At 42.6% G+C, this 22,083-nt stretch overlaps 1 protein-coding gene across 7 annotated transcripts in view; it reads right to left on the reverse strand.

Moving 5' to 3' along the window:
* Positions 1-22,083, reverse strand: part of FGGY (FGGY carbohydrate kinase domain containing) — a 426,675-nt gene that overhangs the window by 365,638 nt on the left and 38,954 nt on the right. For all 7 annotated transcript variants that reach the window (XR_014015075.1, XM_081224383.1, XM_081224384.1 and 4 more), the window contains exon 4: positions 20,614-20,765. Coding sequence is in view for 6 of the 7 variants with exons in the window: in XM_081224383.1 (XP_081080509.1) it covers positions 20,614-20,765 (152 nt within the window). In the remaining variant the exon portion in view is untranslated. The remainder of the gene's footprint in view (positions 1-20,613; positions 20,766-22,083) is intronic.

The following is a 22,083-nucleotide window of genomic DNA, read 5'->3' on the forward strand; positions in this document are numbered from 1 at the left end:
ACCAATTCAAATATTAATCTCATCCAGATACACCCTCACAGACACACTCAGAATAATGTTTGAACAAGTGTCACCCTGTGGCCCAGTCAAGTTGACACATAAAATTACCCATCACACCACATCTTCACTATCCTATTTTCAGTCCATCACATTCAGTCACCTGGATTATTGCTATCCTATCTACGGTATACCACAAAAGTGGCCAGAATTCTCCCCAACCCTGTAGTCATGCCCTTTGCTGTATGACTCTGTAGTTCCTCGCATTAAGAGGCGAATCTAGAGAAATGCAAATCAAAACTACAATGAGGTGCCGCCTCACACCAGTCAGAATGGCCATCATCAAAAACTCTACAAATAACAAAGGCTGGAGAGGGTGTGGAGAAAAGGGAACCCTCCTACACTGTTGGTGAGAATGTAAGTTGGTGCACCCACTATGGAAAACAGTATGGAGGTTCCTCAGAAAACTAAAAATGGAATTACCGTATGATCCAGCAATCCCACTCCTGGGCATATATCCATAAAAAACTATAATTCAAAAAGATACATGCACCCCTATGTTCATAACAGCTCTATTCACAACAGCCAAGACATGGCAAGCAACCTAAATATTCATCGACAGATGAATGGATAAAGAAGATGTGGTACACATATACAATAGAATACTACTCAGCCTTAAAAAAAAAAGAACTAAATAATGCCATTTGCAGCAAAATGGATGCAACTAGAGATTATCATACTAAGTGAAGTAAGTCAGAAAGAAAAAGACAAATACCATATAATATCACTTATATGTGGAAACTAAAATACGACACAAATGAACCTATCTATAAAACAGAAACAGACTCGCAGACATAGAGAACAGACTTGTGGTTGCCAAAGGGGGAGGAGGTTGAAGGAGGGCTGGAGTGGGAGTTTGGGGTTAGCGGATGCAAACTATTATATATAGAATGGATAAACAACAAGGTCCTACTGTATAGCACAGAGAACTATATTCAATATCCTATGATAAACCATAATGGAAAAGAATATAAAAAAGAATGAGATATATATATATATATATATATATATGTATAACTGAATCACTTTGCTGTACAGCAGAATTTAACACATTGTAAATCAACTATACTTCAATTAAAAAAAAAAAAAGAGGTTAATCTGTTTCTCCACCACTTGAATTGGGGCTGGGCTTAGGACCTGGCTTGACCAATGCAATGAAGCAGAAACACCACTGTGCTACTTCTGAACTGAGCTCTTGAAGACCTTGCTCTTGTCTTCTTGGAATGTAGAGCTGCCACATGAGACAGCTCAGGCTGACCTGCTGGAGGATGAGAGGACACGTGGAGCAAAAACCAACCGTCCTGGCCAAGGCTCCACACATTCAAGAGAGCCGAACAGAGCTAAGATCAGGAAACCCAGCAGCCCTCCGGAGACTCCTGAACGCATTCAGCAGAGACAAGACAATCCATTTAGCTTAGCTCATCCCTAATCAGTAACCTGCATAATTACGAGGTAAATAAATGGTTGCTTTTTCACTCCATCAAGTGTTGAGGTGGTCTGTCACCACCCTAACTGATACAGCCTCTTTCAAATTTTAACCCCCTCAATTCCCACCCTCTACACAGCCAGTTAGAATGTAATGGCCTACGTAAAATGAATATTTGACTATATAAATCATTCATTCATTCATTATTTACTTGGTATCCTCTACATGTCAGGTACCGTGCTCAGTGCAAGGGAAATGAGAGCAAACAACAGACACAGCCCCACCCACAGGGAGCTTTCAATCTAGTACCCTTTGCCCCCTTCAAAGTTTTCTACTACCTTTGGAGTTAAAGATTAAATTTATTAACGTGGCATGTACAAACCATGTCTTACTTGCCAGCTTCGTCTCTGATAGATCTGAGATACTGCACTAAAATCATGTACATTGTCCTTTTTCTCACCATTACATCTTTATTCATAGTGTTCCTTATCTGGATACCCTCCCTCTCTCACCTGGCCAACATGTGCTCATCATTTAGGACTCAAGTGTTACACACTCCATGACATCTTCTCTGATTCCCCTAAGCTGAGTAGGGTGTTCTGTGCTATGCCCCCATAATACTCAGTGAATAGCCCCATTCATAGCACTTCCCATCATCTGTTCACATGTCTATCTCTCTCCCTAAACTGAAATCTCTATGAGTCAGGGGCTGTGTTTTTGTTCAGTCTCTCTGTTCCTAGGACCTCGCATTGTATCTGATCTATAGATGATGAGTAACATTAGGTGAATGAATGAACAAATAAATGAATGAACAGAGATGTGCAAGCTAAATAGGAGTTTATGTAAATGGAAATAAGAAATGAATGGATAAGTGAATGAGGTTGTGAATAAGGACTGTCCCAGTTTCTCTTTTCTCATTCAAGTTAATGGCTTTTCACCATCTGTCTTAGGGGCAGAGACATATCCTAGCCAAGCCAGACTGCCAGGAAGATAAATTTCTCTTCTTAGGGTGAGCAGGTCCTTTGGAGAAGTTTCATTTTAATTGGAAAATGGATTCATTCACTTCCTGGCTGGGACTCCTGCGTCAGTGCAGCACCAGGCTGAATGGCTGCCAAGTGTACTGGAGAGGGGGCTGAGGTGGGAAAAGTGCTCCATCAAATGTCGAGTGCTCTGGGACATCTGAGGACAACCTGGTGTCCAGTCCAGGCTGGCTCCCAGTGGTGGCCCTCTTCTTTCTTTCCCCAATTTCCTTCAACCCAAACTTTGCTTACCCCCAACACATAAAGGATGGGTGTACTTTACGGTTCCATTTGGCACTTCTCGGGGGCTCATCTGGAGATGTATATATGTGTATATATATCTCCTTCTTTATTTATACCACTGTCATTTCCTGCAGGGCACAGACAAGGTCCATGACTGAGAAATCCCTTCACTACTCAACTAGTAGAAGAGCAGAACTTCATAAACCCTTCTGTATGATGGATGTGTAACAGTCCAATGTCACAGAAAACATCCCTTTCTAAGGAACACTTCTGCATCTTTTGTGAAGGGTCCTTGTATAGGGCACTGAACACTGTAAGGTTTTTGTGACCTGGCTCCAGGCTTCCATTTAGCCTCACCTCTCAACACCTTTGCGTCTCAGCACCCCTCCCCTCCCCTGTCCGATTCCTCAAACTGACTGATGCAATAGTAGTTCTAGTAACACAACGTGCTACTCTACACCGAGGTGCCTTTGCACACTCCACTGCCTCTTCTCCAGATCCAGACTGCAAGGGTGCATATCCTGGCTCTAATACGTCACAGCTGTGTGACCTTCAGAAAGCAACTGAACTACGCTTCACTTCTACTTCCCTGTCCTATGAGAATTACAGAGGACAACAGTACTACCTTCACCACAGAGCTGTTGAGAGAACAACGAGCAAGTGTATGTGAAGTGTGCAGAACACCATCTGGCTCAGAGTAAGCACGTCTTAAATGATTGTTCTTATTAGTTAGAATGTCAGTCCCGCCACGTTTCCATCTTCAGGAAGGAGCCGGGGCTTTGGAGACTGACACACTTCAGTACAAACCTTGGTTCTCCTAAGGGAACCCTCCTATACTGTTGGTGGGAATGTAAACTGGTACAGCCACTATGGAAAACAGTATGGAGGTTCCTTAAAAAAACTAAAAATAGAGTTACCATGTGATCCAACAATCCCACTCCTGGTCATACATCCAAATGAAACTATAATTCACGTCATACATTTTATCCATTTAAAGTGTACAATTAAATGGTTTTTAGTACATTCACCAAGTTGTGCAACCATCACCATGATTTTAGTACATACTCATCACCTTAAAAGAAATCTGTTACTCATTTCCCCTCACTCCCACAGTCCTTAATCTACTAATCTTTCTATCTCTATGGATTTTCCTATTCTAGACATTTCATGTAAATGGAAAAAGTGGTATTTTGGTGACCAGCTTCTTTCCCTTAGCATAATGTTTCCAAGGTGTGTTTGTGATGGTTTTACTGCTTTTACCATGAGCATCATACCTGCTTGGAGAGAAAAAACAAACAAACAAAACCCAAAAAGATACATGCACCCCTATGTTCCCAGCAGCACTATTCACAATAGCCAAGACATGGAAACAACCTAAATGTCCATCAAAAGATGAATAGATAAAGAAGATGTGGTACACATATACAAGAGAATATTACTCAGCCATAAAGAAATGAAATGATGCCATTTGCAGCAACATGGATGGACCTAGAGATTATCATACTAAGTGAAGTAAGTCAAAGAACGACAAATACCATATGATATCACTTATATGTGGATCTAAAATATGACACAAATGAACTTATCTACAAAACAAACAGACTCACAGATACAGAAAACAGACTTGTGGTTGCCAAAGGAGAGGGGGCGGAAGAGGGATAGATGGGGAGTTTGGGATTAGCAGAGGCAAACTATCATATAGAGAATGGATAAACAAGATCCTACTGTATAGCACCAGGAACTATATTCAATATCCTGTGATAAACCATAATGGAAAATAATATGAAAAAGAATGTATATATGTGTATGTGTGTGTATATGTGTGTGTGTGTGTGTGTGTGTGTGTATAACTGAATCACTATGCAGTACAGCAGAAATTAACCCCAAATTGTAAAGCAAATAAATTTTTAAAAATAATAAAATTTAAAAAAAAAACACCTTGGTTCTCCTACTTGGTAATTACATTACTCCTGGCCAGTAGTCACCTAATATCTCTGGGTTTCCCTTTGTTCACTGACAGCAATGTTTAACTCATTATATTGATAGTAGGATTCAATTCAGTGAGGTTATGCATGTTACAATGCTCATCCTGGCACATCCCCAGTAAATGTTAGTTTCCCCCACAATCCTTACTCTTCTCAAATTATATGGGGCCTATCCATCTTCCCTATTAGACTCTTAGGTCCTTTTAAGGAAGGACCATAATTAACTCACCTGTAGCCCTACAGTTAACATGAAATAACTATTTCTTAAATGCAATACTTATTGACTATGCAATAATTTGTCTATCAGTCCTGGTTTGTGGCCATGTATGTGCTACATATGAAGGTAACCATAGATGAAAGGCAGGAATATACTGGTCCTAATCCTCAGGTTGCTTACTGAGGTATAGCAAAGAGTCTGCATAGGAAACACCCAGCCATGATACAGAAGTAGCACAGAATAATTCAAGTTTGAGAATATCTGATTTATAAACTAAGGATGCTGCATGGTCATGAAAGAAAGGCACTGTTGTGGGAAGGCAGCAGAAGAAACGTATTACTTGGGAGGTAGTGTCTGACCTTGCTGTGGAGGGAAGGCAAAGACTAAGGAGGATGGGATGGAGGGCAGTCCAGCTGGGGCAACGGCCCTGAACAAAAGTGCAGGAAGAAGCAGCACCTGCATCCCTGGCCATGGAAAAGGAGCCCTGAGAATGTCAGCCTGAGAGATGTGCGCTGAAGTGGAGCAGGAAGCAAATCTGAATTCATTAGACAGGCCACAAGAGAATGGGGGGACATTGAGGTCTGAGCAGGGGGTGATTTGTGACTCTAGTTTTAGGAAGGTTAGGACAGAAAAAACATGGTGGGAAGTCTGGAGGGGAGAAGAGGTGGAAGGCAGGAGGACCAGTTTCCATACACATTTCTGATGAAGAAAGAGACAGAACAGAGGAAAAGGAACAAAGAAAGGAAAAGGGAGGCAAAAGAGAAGATGAGCGAGAAAGAAAATGAAACAAAGATTAAGTAGAAGAGAGAAGTGGCGAAGGAATGAGAAGAAAAAGAAAAGCAAAAGATGAACAGAGAGAGAAAGGAAAGATGGGGTGAAGAGAAAGAATAGTTTAAACATGAGAAGGGAATAAAGTGAGAATGACAGAAAAAGAAAAAAATGAAAAAGACGTGTGGAAAACAAGAGCAGGACCATGACAACGTCCCGACAATGAGACATAACGTGGAGAAGGAAGGGCAGAAGGCAGAGCCCCGCTCGCGGTCTGCAGCCAGCCTCTCCTCTGGGTGAATGAAGTCATGGCTGATGTCACCACCTCTGAGTCACACACCCACCAAAGAGAAGGAGGAGGCCCTGCCCGGGGTTCCATCCCACCCTCCTGGACAAGAGGGATTCATTCTCTGCCTTGCGCTCCGGGACACTGTCTAGTCTGGTCCTGAGAGGACTGAAATGAGGAGGGCTTCTCCTTGGGCCCAGGGAGGACACTGCAGCCACGGAAGCACACCAAGCCTGTCGTCACTGGGTTCTCAGGTCCAGGTCCTGAGGTGTGATGATCAGAACAGGGGTGACAGAAGCTTCTGGCTTTTCTATGACTGGGGCTAGGGCTCCATCCCATGATGTCCAAAAAGGAAATTCCCATAATGAATGGCACTGAATACACAAAAGGGCCTCCAAAGGTGCTTTTAGACTGAGCTAGAACTGCTTTCTCACATTCTAGGCTCGCACCACGCTCTCTTTGCAGCCCCACGGAGGCCTCCCTTCCTCGGATTGCCAGCCCTCTTCCCACGCCAGTCCATCCACCCCACTGAGTGCTTACCTCCATCAGCCCCCAGCCTACCTGTCACCTCCTCCTGACTCCTCTCCCCTAACCCAGGCATATTTCCAGAAGGAACTGAATTTCCATCCTACCTACAGAGCACTGTGACTTTATTTCTGTCCCTCTTCTAGAATATGAGCTGCTTGAGGACAGGGACTCTGGTTTACTGTTATACTCCCAGCATTTAACCAAGTACTTGAAATAAAATAAATTTTCAATCAATATTTGCTGAATGAATGAATGTCCTCGGTTAACTCTGGCAGGAACCGATGGGTACCATGCTAGTATTTTTAGACCTCTTCTGAGGTCCAAAGACCTCTCCTCTTACAGCCATCATCCTGAGAATGCTGGTTACTGAAGACAGTACCCTATAAGCTACTAATAACAGTGCAAGTGAAACTGCTCTGTAAACAGTTGCTTGGGGCATCAGAGGATGGATTTACTCTCCCCGATTCCTCCACTCTCCACAACCCTGGGCCTGTGAGCTGCTGCGGAAAGGGCACAGGCTTGAGTTAGATTTGAGTTAGATGCCCTGCTCTAGCACTCACTCCTAGCCTGTTCCCACAAGCTCAGACACAAATACTACTACCTACTCCCCAAGTTGTCCATCAAGATTAAGCACGGTTAAAAAAAAAAAAAGGGCCTACCCTCAGACCGTGTGGATTTTTCCCTTCACTCTTAGCTCTCTTTACTGCATGTAGAGTTGAGTATATGAAAAATAGACCTCACTAACCTTTGGCCCAGAAATCAACTTCTGTCCTAATCATCATCTGAAAATACATCCCTACCACCAGCACCCTACAACTTACCAAATACCTCCTGATACAAAATATTGTTGTCAATACCATTTCGTGAACAGGAAACTAAGGCGCATAAGTGAAATGAATTGCCCAAGATCATGCAGAGAGTAAGTGAACAACCTGGTGTGACACCTCGGCCACTTGAACTCCAAACCCAATACGCCTTCAGTGCTGCCCGGTTGCTGCTTCCCAGCACATGGGCGGTGCTTGATAAATACTTGCACAGTGATTCACTCCCTTTCTCAGGTCCACGGTCTGGTCTCTGACCCCCAGCCAAAGCCAGACCACACGGCCTCATGCCAAGACAACTGCAGCAGGTTTCACTCTGGTCCCGATTCTCTCCCCATCTATCTTAGGCTCACAGAATGCCAGCACTGAAACAGAACTTCAGGAGTTATGGCTGTTCCCAAAGGCCAGACCCTGAACTGGTGCTCATCCATGACTGGTCGTTTTCACTAATCAGTGGTGAATAATACAAATAATACTAGAGAAGATGAAATACCTATTATTAAAAATATTATGAATAATCAATTGGTAAAAAGATCTTATGTCCTGGTAGCTTGCTTTGCTTTCCTTGGGCAAGCTCCAGTACTCTGCACATGCAGCATTACTGGAAGAAAACATTTATCTGTGCCACAGTTCAGACCCTTAAGCGAAGACCGAATGAGAGACAGAGGCCAGAGAGGGCAGAGCCACTTACCCAGGCAGCTTCTAATTCCCTCCAAACACTCCCTAGTCTTGCATTTTTGAGCCAGAAGACACTGACTCTTGAGATGACACAGCCTGGAAGCCAGACTAAAGCAGCTTTTTGAGAGGGTGTGGGTAGGGGTATTGATGAGGCTGTAGAGCTGAGATCAGACTTCCTTTTACTACTGAGGTCACTCCCAAGTTTCACCTAATCCACAGCCTCTCCATACAGGAAGGATTCAGAGAGATGTGGGCTTTGATGGGGATCCCTGAGTCCCTTTGTCATTCAACCAGCACAGTGGACACAGCTTCATGCACAGAGACTGGCCTCCAGTGAGGTCTTAGCTGCAGAAGTACTGCCAGGACCCTGGTGTTCAGAAGAGCTAAGGAACTAGTTGATCATTTATTCATTTTTTCCAACTGCAGATGTTTCAGGAGGAGGTAAATGCAAAGAGGAGGAAGAGGCCAGCTCTTTGGGAGGTAACTCTAACGTGCTGGAGCAGCAGTCCCCAACCTTTCTGGCACCAGGGACCAGTTTTGTGGAAGACAATTTTTCCATGGACCAAGGGCGGGGAGGAGGATGGTTCAGGCGGTAATGCAAGCGATGGGGAGCGATGGGGAGCGGCAGATGAAACTTCACTTGCCCGCCTGCCGCTCACCACCTGCCGTGCACTCCAGTTCCTAACAAGCCACAGACAGGTACCAGTATGCAGCCTGGGGGTTGGAGACCCCTGTGCTGGAGCACAGACAAAATAGGAATGGGTTGAAGTTTGTGTTGTGGAGGGAATCTTAGACCTCACCCGGTCTCAAGCGTGATTCTTTAACTGTGAGTCTAAGTTAGGTAACTTTTTTATTCTAGAGTTCATATTTATCTTCAAAATTTAAGCCAAACAAATGTGGTATCTGGGATCTGAAATTTAAACTAAGAGAACTAGGTATCTCACCTGTAGGATAGACTGGGGCACCTTGCCCCTGATAAAGACTGGAGTTGACCAGCTAACTTTTGACTCCTTAAATTCATTTCCTAGAGTTAGAAAACCCAGGTTTTTGCATCCCAACACTGCCAGAAGTAACAGAGTCAGCAGGTAGTGATCCATCTAACTCCCTCCATCCTCATCTTCTTTATCTGCGAAGTAAGTGATAACATCTACCTCACAGGATTTTCAAAAGAATTAAATAAGATAGCAGAGTTAAAAGCACACAGTAGATAGTTAATAAATTCTAGTGCAGGTGTTGATGATGTTTGTAGACAGCAATCAAACAGGGTCAGTATCTTAAATAGAATTTAGTAAGTATCTCGGAAAGGTATTATTTCAAACTGCTTTCACAAGGGTAACAATATCTCAACTTACTCCAAAAACTTAAGGTGGATTGATTGGATGGATAGAAGGACATATAGATGGATATATATGTGATAAACCAAGTACAGTAAAATGTTAATGGCAGAATCTAGGTGATGGTTCTAAGTGTTCACTATAAAATTCTTTCAACTTTTCTGTATGTTTGACAATTTTGATAATAAAATGTTGGGAAAAAATGGCTTTCACAGCCTCTTAGATTTGGTCCTAGACTTGGGAGCCCCTTGAGATTAAAGGACACTCTTGGCTTCTGCCTTGTCTCCCCATCACCAGGCACAATGCCTTCCTCATAGCAGTTACTAGATGAACGTTTGTTTCACTGATTAAATGAATATATCCCTACAATAGCAGAACAGTTTTTCTCATTTTGAAGACAACAGAACCAAAAGAAAAAAAGAATAAAACCAACCCATATGTTCAGAGAAATGAGATCTACTTACCCCTCCAGAAGAATGCCGTGACTTGCATCTTGTCTGACTTCTGGCCTCCCTCCTCCCTTTCCCCAGTTAACATCCACCTATCCTGGGCCCCCAGATTTCCAAGCTGACAGTTCACCTTAGTGCAGCTGATCATGCTAATGAGTTCCTTTATCACAACACACATTAACTGCACTGTCTTTTTTAGTGTCTTTTCTAAAGACAGTATTTTCCTCCAATAGATGTGACCTCCATTTTAACCACTGTGAGGAAAGAATTTTGTTCGGTTTTTGTTTTACATCGAATCATACCACGTGAGCATAAGGCCAGCCAAACTTAGCAATCTTTCTCTCGCTTCTCTGGTTATACTGTAAATTCCTAGATGTAGCTGACACCCCTACACAGTGATCGGACAAGGCTGGCAGCAAGGAAGCTGGGCACGTGGACTATGCTATTACAGCCATAAGTCTGGAACGGACCAGGAAACAAGAATTCATTTAGCAAATACTTATTGAATATTTTTTCAATGCCAAGCACTGTGTTTGGGTCGGGGAAGACAATAGTCAGGTATGGAGAGAAAGATTTGGTCCCTCCTCTTATGGAGCCAAGAATCCACCAATCCAAATGAGGAAGGAACATGGTGCAGCAGAAAAAAAAAAAACAACAAAAACAAGACAGGATTTAGATCCAAAAGGACCTTCATAAAGACCCAATCCTGATACCTGTGGACAAGTCATTGCATCTCTTTGAGGCTTACTATATTTATCTATAAAATGTAACAAACAGTAACATTTAACTTGCAAGGCCATGTCACCAATCAAATAAAGAAAACATATGTCCAAGTCATAGAAGTTATAAAGTAAAATACAAAATACAGTATCATAACAATAGCTGACATTTATTAAATGTTATTAGGTATCAGGCCAAGTCCTTCTTTTTTTAAAAAAATTTTGGCCTGCTTTTTAAAATTACTTTGTTGGACTATAAAAGTAAAAGAATACAGCACATATTTGGCATAAATCAAATATGCAAATGCAGGGATAAGGAAAGGATTCACTGTCCAGGTAAATGAAGGCAGAGCATCAGCCTCAACACTCCATATATTTTAGTTATGAGCCCAGTTTATGGGAAGACCACCCTGGAGAGAAAATCCACAACAGATGCCCTAACATCAGCTGACAGTAACGTCCGCAGTGCTCAAAGGCTGGGAGGAATCTGCTCCAAACGTAAAACGGCCCTAGTATAAACATTCTAAAGAGAGCTAGTTTGATTCAGTTGATGTGTCTTGTATTTTCTTGGGGGTGAAGGGAGCAACGTAAAGGGGTTAGTCCCCTCAGAGCACAAAGACACAGAGGAGAGGCCCAGAGGAGTTACTGCATCAATCTCACAAAATAAGCAGTGACTCAAGGTAACAGACTGCAGCCAAGGGATGGCTCTGGGGTAGAAAGGAGTAGTAATACTCCAAACTTCCTTTTCCACAACAGGGAAGAGAAAATGAAAGTGCACGCAACTTGCAGTGGATCTTTACTTTGGAATGGAACTATCTGGACAGACAAAACCCAGCAATCAAAAATGGCATGATAGGGCCTCCCTGGTGGCGCAGTGGTTGAGAGTCCGCCTGCGGATGCAGGGGATACGGGTTCGTGCCCCGGTCTGGGAGGATCCCATATGCCGCGGAGCGGCTGGGCCCGTGAGCCATGGCCGCTGGGCCTGCGCGTCCGGAGCCTGTGCTCCGCAACGGGAGAGGCCACGACAGTGAGAGGCCCGCATACCGCAAAAAGAAAAAAAAAAAAAAAAAATGGCATGATAAATGATTTGATAAGTTCATGCATCCATCCATTAAAATATTTACTGAGTTATCAGTGTGAGATACTAAGCAATGCCCTAGACACCAGGGACATGGAGTTAAGTGAGGTGCAATATAGTTTAATGAATTCCAGGGTAGAGGTAAGGGGAGGATGCCATAGGGGACAGAGGGCAGGACCCTAATCAACATGGAGAAAGTCAAGGAAGGCTTCCTGGAGTTTGAAGAATTAGTATAAGTTTCCCCAAGCGAAAAGAAATGATTTTAAGTTTGCCAGGCAGAAGGAAGACCTCAGTAAAGACCCAGAGGTGTAAGAGAACATGGGTATGGTATCCTTAGATCCACTGACCAAGAAATTCCCCATCTGGAAAGTCTTTCCATTTCTCTAAGCATTTTGTTATAGGAAAAGTAATGATGGATTCCTTGAACAAATTCCCGCAGTCTGGGTCTCAAATCCAAGTGCCTAGAGGGGTAGTTGCTGGAAAAGGAAATAGTGAGGCAGGCTGGGTGGGGACCACTGTGAAATGAAGGACGCTCGCCCCTTCTCGAGGGGCAGTCCCTGCACAGCTATGGCCAGTTCCTGCCACATGGGAATGTGAACCCAGGACTGCTAAATCCTTTTGTTATTTTTTTCTAGAGAAGCAGAAAAATCTGGATTTTTATGTAAAATTTCTTAGTTTTTAAATGTTGGACACTAATTAAAAAAAGAATTTTTTTTCAAGCACAGGGTGGGTCCAACAAAACCCATCTGGGGACCAGATTCAGCTTGTGGGCTGCCAGCCTGTAACCCTGCACATGAGCAGAAATGAGCAACAGGGCAGCGAGGGCCAACGGATAGAGCCCAGGGGCTGGAGGCGGGCTGGACTTGGTGAGAATCCTGGCACTACCACTTACTTATTGCGTAGCTTTGGGGAAGCAAGCTACTTAAGCCCTCTGGGTCTTGTTTTCCTCATCTGTAAAATGGAATAATAATACTGTGTCACTGAGGGGCTTAGATGAAATACTGCATGTAAAATCCCTCATACAGTGCAGATGGTTTAGGAAAATAATCCCAAGAACAAAAAAAAAATCCCATGCTAAATAATGAAGTGTTGTCAACCAGAAAGGTTAGCTGGGACTATAAGATTACTTTTTAATGGAAAAGTACAAAGAAGTAATAAAAGCATGATCATTGTGCTATAACATTAGCAAACTATACCAACCACGGAGAGTGTCTCATTATTGCTTTTTGTAAACACAGCCATTTTTTTTCTATACTGTAAGTTTCTTAAGACAAATGCATTTATAAGACTGCACAGTCTCATAATTTTTTTCCCTTTCACATTATAGTGTAAACTTTGTTGTTGCTATACAAATATTTATTATCTACTCAGTACATATGCCAGAAGGATTTTTTTGAAGTCATAAAACAGATCATGTCACACGCATGTTTAAAATCCACCAACCATTTCTCACTGCTCTTAGAATAAAATTGAAATTCCTGTCCACGGCCTCAGGGCTGTGCAGGATCTGGTCCCTGGTCACTTCTCTTATCCCACCTCCTGCCACTCCCTGCCTTGCTCATACCTGCCAGCCCTGCTGACCTCCTATGCTGAACTCTCAGGTGCTTTCCTCCCCTCATTGAATCTGCTGCTCCCTCTTCCTGAAAGTCTCATCATTCTTGTCAACCAAAACCTCCCAAGAGAACACACTAGCTATGCCAAATCTGTTCATCTGCCATTCTCCTTCATAGCATTTTCCAGAAAACAAAATCACTTTGCATATGCATTTGTCTCCGTGTCTATTTTCTGCTGCTCTATGCTAGAATCTAAGTTCCCAGAAGGCTACCCAGGGCCCTCATCTGTCTTGCTCACCTTGGCAACCTCAGTGCCCATCATATAGGAGACACTCAGCCAAGACATTTTAAATGAAAAAAATGAACCCACCACCCATTGTTCCCAGCCTCAGATTCTCCTGAAGTCATTACTTCCAAGTTTTTTCCCTGAACTAGATTAGTCAAACCCTGCAAGGCAAACACTTGAAGAGGCAGTAGAGTGAAATGGTGATAAGCCCATTCTATGGGTCTGAAATGCTACAGTTCAAACCCCAGCCTTGCCATTTATTAGCTGAATTAGGCAAATGGCTTAACATCTCTGAGGCTGTTTTGTCATCTGTAAAAGATGAGACTTAACTTCATAGGGTGGTTGTGAGGATTAGATGAGTTTAACATGGATGAAATGCTTAGACAAGTACTAGGTATATAATAAGCACTGTATACATTTTAGCTACTGTTTTCATCTAATTCCTTATTCTGTTCTTATTGCTTAGTCCAAAAAGGCTGTAACTTTGGGGACTTCCCTGGTAGTCCAGTGGCTAAGGCTCCGCAGTCCCAATTCAGGAGGCCTGGGTTTGATCCCTGGTCAGGGAACTAGATCTCACATGCCACAACTAAGAGTTCCATGCCGCAACTAAAGATCCCACGTGCCAAAACTAAAAGATCCTGCATGCCGCAACGAAGACCCGGCTCAGCCAAATAAATAAATACATATACATACACGTGTGTGTGTGTATGTGTGTGTGTGTGTGTATGTTTTTTTTTTGAAAGGTTGTAATTTTGTGAAGGCAGAGACCACTTCTGGGTTCCCACAGTGAACTGCACAGGCCCCCACAGGAGGGGGATGGGGGATGGAGCTGTTTGTATGGTTCTTGATGTACGGATGCTTACGTGATACGAGACTAGGAGTAAGACATTTAACTTTTTTGAGCCTCAGTTTCCTCATTTATAAAAAGAGATAATATCTACCCCACAAGACTAGTGTAAAGATTAAATAATCATTGTGGAATAAAATAATTCTGGGGCTGGAGGCACTGGTGAATTTTAGGGGAAACAAGTAGAAGGTATTCAGTAAGTCAATCTGCTTTGCAATTCAAAGCTGGCTGCTTTCTGGTATAGGTATTACACATAGGAATGTGGATGATTCAAATAAATGAATGACTCTGAAAATATGTTTTATACTCTTCTACTATTTTCTATGATTGTCTCTGACAACTTTGTGGTCATTTTTAGATGGTTTCCATAGCTATTATTCAAACAGGAAAAACATACCATTCATTACACTCAGCTACTTAAGATATTCTAGTGTTTAAAATTCTCTCGATTGGTGCTAGAATGTTATTGACATGCCCATCAGTGGAGACAAACATTTTTATGCACAGTGGAAATGAGAATTAAACTACTCTTTGAATAAGATATTTTACAAATATCTGACTAAATTATAATAATTCCACAAGGCTGATATTATTATCATCATTTGACAGCTCAGCATGCTGAAACTCAGAGATGCTGACTTAGGCTAAGGTTGCAAAATTGGTAAATGGTGGAGACAGATTTAAATGCAAATGTGTTTGGCTTCAAATCCTGTACTTTTTCTGTTGTTACAGAACTGTGTTCTGTCTCCCAAAGTTCCAATCTTGTATGAGCTGTACTACAAAGATCTGATGAATGTAGGTAAATAATATCAGACCTATGCATGAAATTTAAAGCCAGATAACTAACAGAAAAAGACTATAGTTTCTACCAAACTGCCATCAAAAAAGAAATGGTGCATTTCCAAGAAAGAAACTGACATTGTTTATCTTTCATAAAGTTTCAAGATGAGAAACCTAAAGAAAAGAGAATAATTGTTACTATATCATCAAGAAGAACGAAAGAATAAGGCCAGTCGAAGCCCTTACTGTGCCAGCCTCTTACTGTACAGAAGGGACAAGGGCCAGGCTTTCCTGAGGTCTAACAGTTTTCTTTTCAAGACTTCCTACTGCAAAGCATCCAATGCTAGGTGTGCTAGCACCTTCCACAGCTAGCAGGAAGTTATCAAACCACCCCTCTGGGTATCCAAACTCCCAGGTTCCTCCCAAAAATCTACATACACAGGATAAAGCACATTTGAACCAATCAGAGAGTCATTTACTCATTTTCCCAATATGTTATCAGGGGAACAGAAGCAGAAGGGCATGGACTGGGGAGATGAAAGGGGCAGATATATTTTCTAAACCCATCAACAAAATCCTCTGACATTCCAGCCAGCTGCTTCCAGACCTTTGGAGTGAACAATGAAAATTGCAAACTATAAAATGATTAGTTTTCTGTTCTGCTGACAATAGCAAAGAAAGGAAATGAGTTAAAAGACGGACTGGAATATCTCCATGCATCCACTACAAGCCAGATAATTATCTTCCATTAACACTGAGCTGTCAGGATCGGCATCAGCCTGTTAACTTGCTTGACCTTCCTCAGCCTGCACCTTGTTACCCTACAGTGTTTCATGTTTATAAAGATAGGAGACTCCAGCTGTTCCAGCCTGAGAGAACTTAATTTACATTTGGCCTTAATTAAGATGAGAGTCAGAATCATTGAGACCAAATGGAGAAGCCAGACTGCTGGGGGTTATGAAAAAATCAAATGGCATTTTTCCTTTTATCTGACAAGTCTTATTAAGGAGACATACGTCAACCTAAAACACACAAACCTTATATGTAAAGGACGTGATTAAAATTCCATATTGCAGAACTAGGACCCGAGTGGCTTTGCCCAAAAGGTACGGTGGTCCTAGGACATCACTTCTGTCTTCTGAGAAGTCTGAACTCCAAATTCTGCCCAACTCCCTCTGACATCTGATTCCAGGCTAAGGACAAGGAGCACATGAGTGACAGCAATACCGAGATGAGCAGTGAGCTCCGACTCCTCCACCTAGCTCACCCTCATGGCCAATCAGCCCCAATGTCCTGCTGACATTTACCCCTAACGATTTCTGGAACCCATCCCACAGCGCCTAATTCAGGTCTCATCACTTCTCACCTGGAAAACTGCAATAGCTCCTCATTGGTCCACTCAAATCATTCAAACAATATTTACTGAGTACCTACTATCTTCCAGGCATTTAATTAGGGAGAGGGACACAACAAGGAACAAAATGGATATCATCTCCATCCTCCTGTGGATTACTATGGTTGGAGGGCGTGAGCTTTTATACAAATCATCATACAAATTGACGTGTCATTATAATTTATGAAAGATACAATGAAGTAAAATTAAGAGTACAATGACAAGAGACCTCTGATTTATTTGAGGGTCAGGAAAGGCTTTTTTAAGGATGTGACAATAAAGCTGAGACCTACATGATGAGTTAGAATCAATGGTGAGAAGAGGGAAGAATATTCAAGCAGAAGGCACAGCATCAGAGCATCATTAAGACCAGAGGTAAGCAAACTTTTTCTCTAACAGTCCAGAGAGTAAATATTTTCAGCTTTGCAGGCCATGCAGTCTCCATCTCAAATAGTCAGTTCTACCACTGTAGGGCAAAAGCACCACAGACAGTAGATAAACGAACAAGCACAGCTGTGCTCCAATAAAACTTTATTTATGGCCACTTAAATTTTAATTTCCTATCATTTTCACAAGTCACAAAATATGACTCTTCTTTTGATTATTTTTCAAACATCCGAAAATGTAAAACTCATTCTTAGCTCCCAGGACATCCAAAAACAGGCAACAGGCCAGATTTGGCCCATGGTCCTAGTTTGCCAACCCCTAGTCAAAAGTCTGGGGTGGCAAAGAGCTGGTGTGTTTGAGGCACTCTGAGTGGATCCCTGTGGATGGATCAGAGTGAGCAAAGTGAGAGACACACAGTAAGCAGAGGAGGGAGGTGAAAATGACATCATACACCATCTTCTGGGCCAGGTTACAAATTTTGGAATTTATCCTAAAGGTAAAGCAAGGCCAACTAAGTGTTATAATGAGGAAAGTAAGAAACCTGGTTTTAGGGGAATTCGCTGGTGGTCCAGTGGTTAGGACTTGGTGCTTTAGCTGCTGGGGCCCAGGTTCCATCCCTGGTAGGGGAACTAAGATCCCACAAGCCGCACGGCGTGGTCAATAAATAAATGCATACGTACTAATAAAAACATAAATAAATAAACTGGTTCTTACTCCCCCCCACACACATTTTCTCACTCCTAATCCAATCTCTTCACCCTGCCAAAGGTATCTAAGATACTTCCCCCCCCTGCCTAACAACCATCCACTAATATCTCTCACCAAATAGGCCCTTAACAAACTGAGCCGGGGCTACTTAGCTGGTCTCACTTCCTACTACACTCAGGGAAGCATCCCAGGCTCCTGTCCTAGGGCCTACACACCTTACCATAATGAACCTCATTCTCTCTAGAACACTGTATCCTTCCTGTCTTCTCTACTATGCAAAACCTCCACTCATATCTTGAGGCTCATCTCAACTAGCTCGTGCAGGAAGCAAATTATTTTCCCTGGAAGCACTCTGCATATGCCTGCACCTCCGTGCTCAGTGCATCTTCTGTTGGCTCTGGTTCCATGCCTCTCTTCTCCTTATGCTCCCCCACCGTTGTCCCCAGTGGTCACTGTGCCGCTTGAGGGTAAGGCCGAGTCCTCTTTGTGCCCATGTCCCCAGTTCCGACCACAGTGCTGGTTCACAGCAGGACCTCAGGTAAGATTTGGCAAATTAAGGAATGAATGAAGAGTAGACAAATGGCAGCCCAGTAAATTCGGCACAGACTCTCATGTTCTGACGTTGAATGTGCTGTTGAACAGCCATTCAAGCTACCGTACTTCCCTGTGCCTCAGTCTCCCATAAGCCCAATAAAAAGAAGGTACTGTTTGATTCTCCACACATGGATGCTTTTCAGGATACAAAGGTAGAGCCTTTAGCCTCGAAAGTGGTTTTGTGAGTCTGCAGGCCAGCAACATCAGCATCACCTGGGAGCTTGTTAGAAATGCAAATTCTTAGTTCCCACCACAGGGCTACTAAGTCAGAGTCTGCAGTTTAACAAGCTCTCCAGGTGATTCCTTTACACATTGAAGTCTGAGAAGAGCTATAAGCCGTGCTGGTAGCCTTTAAGGAGAAGGTACGAAACATGATTTTAGAAGTTGTTTTGATTTTGAATTTGCAATCACAGTAAAACCAAAGGAACTCTCAGCAAGGATTCCTGGGCATGCTTACCAAAAAGACCAAAAAAAAAAAATTGAAAAAGTCTGAAAAACAGATTGAGGCTCAGCCTTCAGGTAGTTAAATATACAGTGAGGCACTGTTTACAGCCTTACTCAGAAAATTCTGAAATGGAATTGATTAGATGGATGGATGGATGGATGGATGGATGGATGGATGGATGGATGGATGGTCAGTCTTAGGTCATAATCATTGCCACACAAATCTAGAACTTAATTATTTTCTACGGGCTTTATTTAGTGCAGTTAGATCTCAAGCGCACAGGTAAATATCCTGACAGGTTCATACCAAAGGTATATTTAAATCTCCTGAGATATACAGCCCTGAGCTGGCTATGAAGCAGGTGCTCAATAAGGCTCTGGTATTGCACCAATGACCACCTGCTCAATCCTCCTCACTTAATTCAGAACAGCTATTCCTCACCTGTGGTCCAGAAGGGTGACATAGCCAACCCATTTGTTCTTTTGCACATGTTTAGGCTGGCTTAAAGACCATCACCACCCTCATTCCTGGTCCTTCCCAAAGTGGTATGCTTCACAGAGGATTTTAGTACTGCATGACTAATGGGATGAGCTGGGATATGGAGACCAGGAGACACAGGTTTAAATTCTGGCTCTGTCGTCTGTTTGGGAAAGTCATATAACCCTCTCTTGGAGCCTCAGTTTCCCATGCCATCTACCAGGCAGAGGTTGTTAGGATGAGATCAGTTAAAGCCTATAGCACACATAGCAGAGTGTGGAGGCAGTGCAAATACAAATCAATACACTGATTTGTATTTCAGGATATTTTTGTATCAAGTTTCCAAACTGATCCAGTCCAACTCTCTCACTTTAGAGATGGAAAAAGTGAGGCCTGGGGATGAGAATTGCTTTGCCCAAAGTCACACAGTGTGATGCAAACAGAGTCAGAATTAGGATCCTAGAAACCCCCAACTCCTAAAACACTCTGTGTTTTCAAACTCTTAGCAAATATAGAAGTCTTTCTGCAAATTAAAACTTACAAAATAGCTCAATATACTAAACAAGTAATAAGCCAAGCCTGCCTTGATTACTGACGCCCTTTTTACTTATCTCCCTTCTGCCCCATGGTGGCAATCCAAGGACACCTCCTCATCACCTTTAAACTCTCCCCAACCCCACATCTGAGTAACTGAAGACTCAATCCACCTGAAACCTCAGGGCCAGTAAATGAATCATGGCAGGTCTTATCATTAGATGGATTCTCTCCTCACCAGACCACCTAGGGGTTTTCAAGTTCCTGCAATTCCCAGAGGACTTGAACTTTCTCACACATCCATCTCTACTGGGAACCATTAAGCTGACATCACCATTCTCCACACTTCATAAATGATTCTAACATCTGGAAATGGGAACCACCTGCAAGTGCCTTAGCCAGAGATCACCTTATCACAAAAGGGTATGGAAACTCAAGTTCAGGTGAGATGAGAAAAGGCATTCCATAAAATGCCACTAAGGCTGAAGATTAATCATTGGGGGCTAAAAGTATGTAGAGAAAGAATGTTCCAGTCAGAAGATTTGGACTTGAATCCCAGCTCTGCCACTTTCTAACTGGAATGGTAATTAACCTCTCTGAACTTCAGTAGAACAGTGGATATTAAGAAAATCAATTTCAGAGTCATTTTTTGGTTCAAATCCTGGTCTGTTGTATACTTATTGAGTCACTTTGGGTGAGCTGACGAATCTCTATTAGCTTTAGTTTTTACAAATACAGAAAAAGAAATAAAACTACTTTATAGGGTTGCAGTTAGGATTCAAAGAGATAATCTGCATCAAATACTTATCACAGTGCCTTGCCTGAGTTAAGCAGAATGACTTAACCACAACCGAATCAATAAAATGGGATCAACCTTCCTGAGCCTTGCTGCAAAAATCAAACACAACAGCCGTGATGAGCAGGGTGCCTGGTACCAATAGATTCAATAAATGGAATCCTCTGCTATTGTGAGTAATCACTCCTCAACGCTATGCACTTACCTCTTTTAGCCACAGAAGCTTCGGGGCCTGCATTTCCACAGACATCACGCCCCCAACGTACTGCAGGACACTGTGCTTGGTTTCGTTGATCCTGTGGACCTGATGGACCGCCCGGTGGTCCAGCCACATGATGATGTTTCGATGAGAATCCCCTAGCAAAAACAAGGGAGATGAGGACACAGGTGCATCCTTATCCTTCTAATTCAAGGGGGCACTTATGGATTCCCAAGGGCAAAAACCTGCACAACTGCTTGTATAATTTCACACATCAACAAGAAACAAGTGAAAGGACCACCACCAACACTGGCTAGTACATCCTACCCGTATCTCGGACCCTTCAAGAGATGTGTTCTTTGAATAGAGTCCCAGGGTTAAACGTCTAAAGGAAAAACCAGTCAAGATCCACCAATTGATTATATTACCATTCATTCTCTCTCAACTTTTCCCCTTCCTTTCCTATCCCACCTATTCTAGAAAAACATTTCTGGGTATATACTCAAGAAAAGAGCCAATGAAATGAGCCTAAAACAATACTTCAGCTTTTTAAGGTATGTCTCCTTGAAATATGGACAAATATTTTAGGTATAATATATACATTTACATAATGGCTCTTATTTGCCTATATTCTCACTTCCTCTAGTCACTCTAATTAAAATTAGTTAATTTAAGTGTTTTTCCTCACTCGGTTGGTTTGTTTGGTGGGGTGGGAAGCACTGGAATTTCTTTTCCATTCTGGAACCAGGCAGACCTGATGGGGAACGTTCTTTCAGTATAGGCAGAAATACTGAGAATGTTACTTAATTTTTCTTAGCCTAAGCGTCCTTATCTGCAAAATGGAGCATATAAGGATGAACTGAGCTTTTTCATTCATTGAACAAAAGATAATGTGCATAAAGGTTATGGCAAGTGCTTGTCACACAGGAGACCCTCAAGAGGAATAAATCACAGGAAACAGAATTTAAAATCAGCTGGAAAAGGAGCATGCACAGTGCCCCTCACATCCTACCTCTACCATCCTGCAGCCCACAGAGAAACTGGTTGCCCCTTTCCCCCTTCCCCAGACTCTGCTAATTCATCCTGCACTGATGGGCAAGCCAGTATTCTTTTCACAGTCCTCTGCTTCCTCTGATGGCAAGATGCAGAGAACAGCAAGGAATATACCTGGGAAATTATAAACGGGGAAGATAAAAGGGACCCAAGAGTAATTGAGAGAGGCACTTCACATGTTATTTTATTTATTGGCAAAATAACTGCAGCAATTATATAATTTTGCTAATACGAGTGTTTATAAAGCTGCACATGCGCGTTTGTGTCTGTGTGTGTCCCAAGCCTTGTGCTGAACCTCTTGCACACATCGTCTCATTGAATCCTTAAAACAACTCTGAGATCCAGGCCGTTTTCAATGACGAACTGACTCCGAGATTGAAGACATGCCTACTACCTCACAGCTGGGAAAAGCACAAAGTGTGC

This window comes from Mesoplodon bidens, assembly GCF_964165515.1.
Source record: "Mesoplodon bidens genome assembly, chromosome: 2".
Taxonomy (NCBI): domain Eukaryota; kingdom Metazoa; phylum Chordata; class Mammalia; order Artiodactyla; family Ziphiidae; genus Mesoplodon; species Mesoplodon bidens.